Source organism: Schistocerca gregaria, chromosome 2 (assembly GCF_023897955.1).
Source record: "Schistocerca gregaria isolate iqSchGreg1 chromosome 2, iqSchGreg1.2, whole genome shotgun sequence".
Taxonomy (NCBI): Eukaryota; Metazoa; Arthropoda; class Insecta; order Orthoptera; family Acrididae; genus Schistocerca; species Schistocerca gregaria.
Window position 1 is genome coordinate 1,017,755,693 of NC_064921.1, and position 6,000 is coordinate 1,017,761,692.

The 6,000-nt window shown below is 43.6% G+C and overlaps 1 protein-coding gene across 1 annotated transcript in view; it reads right to left on the bottom strand.

Annotated features, from left to right (window-relative positions):
* LOC126335512 (serine protease snake-like) overlaps positions 1 to 4,078 on the bottom strand; it is a 205,031-nt gene extending 200,953 nt beyond the window's left edge. The window contains exon 1 of the mRNA XM_049998867.1: positions 3,904 to 4,078. Within this exon, the coding sequence (XP_049854824.1) occupies positions 3,904 to 4,054 (151 nt within the window). The 5' untranslated portion in view covers positions 4,055 to 4,078. The remainder of the gene's footprint in view (positions 1 to 3,903) is intronic.
* Between the last annotated feature and the right edge of the window lie 1,922 nt (positions 4,079 to 6,000).

Sequence of the window (6,000 nt, forward strand, 5' to 3'; positions counted from 1 at the left end):
AGTTCTAGGGGACTGATGACCATAGATGTTAAGTCCCATAGTGCTCAGAGCCATTTGAACCATTTTTGAACTAGATGAGATACCTACAGGACTCTACGAAAATCAAGGTAAAGAACTTTCTCCTCTTCTATCAGCAGTTTATCGTAGATCACTGGAAGTGCGAACAATCCTGTTCGAAATACTTTCCGCGCAAGGCAAAAAGCCCGTACACTTTGGCGCCACCTCGATATTATCATTGTTCACTCGGTGTACGGTTGATCGATAGTGCAACGCACTTCTAATCTATCTTCTACTATACTCTGACAAAAGGTGACTTCGGGATGGGCAAAGTCAGCTGACAAACTCGTACTTTGCGGAAATATGATGTGAAGTGCATGTTCCGACCACCATCTAAGATGACTGTCCTTTCAGGTTCCGCAATGGATGATCTTGATTTGCATTAGACGGGTGTCTACCGTATACCTAACAGTTGTGGCATGTCATATACTGATCAGACCATCAGAACTGTGAAGGACCGGTGTACGGAGCATAAGCGGCACACACGTTTACAAGAGCCGAGCAGCATTGTCTTGGCACCCCAGTAATCCTTTGGAATAAACACGGAGATTCTGGTATGAACTTCCAGGTAATGGGATAGTGTTATTAAGGAAACTGTAGAAATTAAATTAGCAAGTAACCTTATAAATAGAGATGGTGTTTTTTTAAATTCTGCATGAAATCTGGCTGTCTCATTTGTCAAAAAAAAAAAAAAAAAAAAAAAAACAGAGACACAGAGCTTATTCTATGTCACCTGTTGATTATTAATTTCACTATCGACAACTCTTGACGTCCGTCATCTGCGGTTTGTGGTTGCGCTAGTGTGTGTGTGTGTGTGTGTGTGTGTGTGTGTGTGTGTGTGTGTGTGTGTGTGTGTGTGTGTCCTTGCAAATGGCAGTGTGTGCTCCTGTCGAAATATTGGCGGTTGTTGACGTCAAGCGCCTGCTTTCCCTTAAGTTATTTGAATATTTTATACTTAGGGAGAAACTACGGTCTCCCATTTTTTTCTTTATTGCTAAAATCTATGTTTCAAGCGTATCCAAATCGTTTTGCAGCAGTTTAAAGAATTTGACTGTTGAGTTCACACTAGTGCTAATATTAGTGAACAGTCACCGCATGACCAAGGAGAGTCCTTATTTATGAATTTCAGACCTACCTTACATCAAAAATATGTCGAGAAGCAGTTAATTGCACTTCACACAAAACACTCTTTTTATAACACACTTTCACATTTTTGCACAAGGCACTGTTGAACTTTTGACTTTTTGATGAGAGCTGTGTGTTTAGGCTGTCTTACAATTTATTTGGAAAAGGAAAGCTGGAATTTAAAGTATCGTGGGTATAGGTGTCGTTAGAGACGGTGCTCTGACTCCAGATCTTTTCTGAATACAGCGATGGCCGACTGCAGAGACCAAATACAAGATATCTGGCGAATGTAGATAACTGTAGTCTTTGCGTCGTTGAGCACAAGCTTTGAAGAGCAACAGAAGGGACTGTAAATGACGCTTTCCAAAAAATTATTGAGAGTTTCTCCGAAAATGGACTCTCCCTAAATTTTGAACAAAAATACTCTATTCACTACTGTTCAACGAAGAGATCATACTAACAACTGATGAAGGACACAATGCTCCAAATTTTTAGGTGAACATATTGATGGAAGTTTGAACTAGAAGAACCATGTTATTAAGCCCTTCAAGCTATCAGGTAAGATAACTGCTTATATAACAAATGCCGCAAATTTTCGAGGCATACGTTAAGTCACTAATCATTGTCTTGGATGCTACTAGCGGATAAGTCAGTTGCCTAAATGCTGCAAACCATCCTCCTTGGATAGAGGCGACTCGAGACGTTCTAGGCGGTGCTTAAATCAAATAAGAAATGTGAACTGAGGGAAATATCCATAAGTTTGTCATAACGAAGCCTAAACAATCCAGTAGTTACCTCTGAAGCGTGAATTGATAGTGTCAAAATATACACGTTTCGTTTGTGAGAAAGTATTCAGCCCAATGCTAGACGTCTGTTCGTGGATCACGTAGAAAGCATGTAAAGCATACTATTTAGTGTTGAATGACTTGTAGGAAGTGTTGGTGTGTCCTCAACATTAAACTTTTAAAACGTACAATGTAACACTTTGGCGCTGCGATTCCCGGTAAATACAAAAAGTAATTAGATAAAACGCGGCAGAAGTTAAAATATTTACGTCAGCCTAAGAACATTTTAGACCGTTTCTAAAGCGAAGAAAAATATACAGAGTATCCCTCCTAGCCGGCCGCGGTGGTCTAAGCGGTAGCCGGCACGGTAGCTCAGCGTGTTCGGTCAGAGGGTTAGCTGCCCTCTGTAATAAAAAAACTGAGTGAATGGATCAGTAACGAACTTTAATGGGCGTCAGGTGACGTCCACCACGAACAATTGAAACGAACAATAACGAACAAAATGAGATTACAAAAAAAAAAAAAAAGCTGTTCTGGGCGCGCAGTCCGGAACCGCGCGACTGCTACGGTTGCAGGTTCGAATCCTGCCTCGGGCATGGATGTGTGTGATGTCCTTAGGTTAGTTAGGTTTAAGTAGTTCTAAGTTCTAGGGGACTGATGACCTCAGATGTTAAGTCCCATAGTGCTCAGAGCCATTTGAACCATTTTTGTCCCTCCTAAGAATCGTAATGCGCATTTTCTGTGATGTTTCGGCAGATTTATAACAAATTCTCTGTATAAATCATTTACTGAAAATTGTAATTTCGTTTTTGTAACCTAATTATGGAGTCATTACGCCTTTCATGCGATGCACCGTGACAACAGAAAGCATCGCTTTGTTTTCGATTACAAACAAAACGATTTGTAAATATAGTTTGTAAAGCGGAATTTTACCCTCCCATCCAATAGCGTGGTCCCAAATTAGTCTAGAGGCGTATTTGTTTTTATCGATATGTGTCAACAGGGTAGTAGTCCGCCCCGTATCGCAGCCGTAGCGTTAGCGACTACCACGGAGGGGGCCCGGGTTCGATTCCCGGCAGGGGACCGAGTGTTGTTTCTCCTTCATCATCATTGACTCGCAAGTCGTCGATGTGGCGTCACCTAAAAAGGACTTGAAATACGGCGGCCAAACTCCCCCGAATGGGGCCTCCCGGCCAACAATGCCATACGATCATTTCCAACAGGGCAGTTAGTACGTAGATGAAACAAATACCGCAGTAGACTAATTTGTGACCGCTCTACTGAACGGGCGCTTAAATTTACTCTCTAAAATTGATTCTGTTTATAATGGGAAACAAACAGGCACTTTCCGTCAACAATGGGCGTGGCACGAAATATGTGATAAGCTGTATATGTTTTTCCCCTTCACATCCCCTCCCCCCTCTCCCCCGCCACACAAAGCAACGCGAGATCGCTTCTGCTATTGCAAGCTCTATGTTTTTATGTTTAAACTGGACTAGAGTACCATGGTTGGTGGTGGTGGTTAGTGTTTAACGTCCCGTCGACAACGAGGTCATTAGAGACGGAGCGCAAGCTCGGGTTAGGGAAGGATTGGGAAGGAAATCGGCCGTGCCCTTTCAAAGGAACCATCCCGGCATTTGCCTGAAACGATTTAGGGAAATCACGGAAAACCTAAATCAGGATGGCTGGAGACGGGATTGAACCGTCGTCCTCCCGAATGCGAGTCCAGTGTGCTAACCACTGCGCCTACCATGGTTGTTTACAGTGTCTTAATTAACAAAGCTATTAAGCCATACGAGCGACAATAGTCATGCATTATCATAGCGTGGTAATAATGTTCACGTATTGCAACAGTGACAGGCGTCAATTTTCTCCCTGTTTGCCCATATGCACACACAAGATCATTAATTATTAATGCATTCAGCTATAGACTCACCACCGCTTCTGGCGCTGGTTGCCGCTACGAGCAGAAGCACGATTGCAGCACACGGCCACTTCGAGAGCCCCGCGCGGGAGAGGAAACGTCGCACCCTCATATCACTAACAACCGAAGGCGTACATGGCACGTCCCACTCCCCGGTTGTCATCAGCCGACTGAGGCGCCCCACAGACCGTACCCGGTTGGTGGCTGCGCTCTCGACTGACGTCACAGTTTGGAAGCCCCCGCGCACGCGTGTAGAAAGCCGTTCCGTTCCCACCCGGATCTACCTGCCTTGTTGTTGGGGTGCTGCTCCTCAGAAACCGTTCTGCCTCACTGCCGGCGACACTGCCTACCTAGCACCGTGATCTTCGCGATCCTGGTACAGTGTTCGTTATTTCCACAGGTTGCCTCTTCATCTGTACGTAAATCTGCATCTACATCTATGCTCAGCAAGTTACTTCGCGGTGTGTGACCGAGGATTCTTTGTGTATCACCGTCACTTCCCTCTTTTTCCTGTTCCAGTCGCAAATAATTCCCGGGAAGAATGATGCCCGATAAGCCTCCGTGTGGGTTTGAATCTCTCCAATTTTAAGACAAATGTTGATGGTGTTAGGACAGCAACCAGCCACAAATTTACTTTCAGTTCCTTTATTCAGAGGCTACCGTTACCGGTTTGAAATCGTTGTGATTCATCCGCAGACGGTTTACATTCTCTCTTTATGACACGTGGTGCGTGATTTACATTTTAATTGTCCTAAAATATAAATAATACATAATTATAAACACGCCACACACAGATGGCGGCCTGGGAATTGCTCCTAGGAGAGGCCGACGGCCTATTGCGCCTCAGATTGCTGAAGATGTTACTGTTGCCATAAATGAGCATGCTGGACGCAATGTGCGATCTTCAAGCAGGGAACGAGCTGTGTCACGACAGCTGAACATTACATGGTCCACCGTTCGAACAATGTTGCGAACAATTGTAAAACTGTACCTCTAGTGAGGTCCCAGGCTGTTGACGATACAAATGGTTGTTGCGAGGGGTCTCCGTGCGGTTTAAGGCGTCTTGTCACGCACGCTTCGCCCGGCTCCCCCCGTCGGAGGTTCGAGTCCTCCCTCAGGCATGGGTGCGTGTGTTGTCCGTAGCGTAACTTAGTTTAAGTTAGATTAAGTAGTGCGTAAGCCTAGGGATCGATGACCTCAGCCGTTTGGTCCCATAGCCTTTACCACAAATTTTCAATTTATAAATGGTCGCCACATTGAGCAAAGTTTGTAATTTGGAACGTAAACACTAACGCTTTTAAAGGCACAGCGAGAATGAATTTGTAGCGAGGCTTCAGCTCTCGGCTGACATACATGTACACGGCGGCAACTTAAGAGTTGATAATTTGGCTGTATTTTACTCGTATTTTTTTTTTTTATCAAACATGTCACTCGTTGAGTGTCTTTGTACACGCATCCTGCTGATAATTCCCTTGGTACTTAGTAAAATTTCATAAAATTACAATAACCTAAACCATACATTTTTTTAGATCTTATTTTAAGATCCTGAGACCAAGAAAATTTCGTAGTGACTTGATTTCAAGTCTTTGTCAATATTGTTCAGTAACTCAAAATATTTTCTGCTAATATAATTATCACTACAATCAATACACCAAGCATCAAACTAACCTTATTGTCTACCTAGACCTTTCTGTACTTAAATGTACACCAAATTTATTGTTCAATGAATCAATTTAAAATCTATTTTAACTAATATTTAGATAGTGTTCGTCATTCTGATACCTTACATCTATCTCACAGTTCTTCATTACTAGAATGTCCATAATATTTGAAATATTTTGTCTTATGAAAGTCCTATCTTTCACTCATACTTGGTTTATATATATACACTCCTGGAAATGGAAAAAAGAACACATTGACACCGGTGTGTCAGACCCACCACACTTTCTCCGGACACCGCGAGAGGGCTGTACAAGCAATGATCACACGCACGGCACAGCGGACACACCAGGAACCGCGGTGTTGGCCGTCGAATGGCGCTAGCTGCGCAGCATTTGTTCACCGCTGCCGTCAGTGTCAGCCAGTTTGCCGTGGCATACGGAGCTCCAT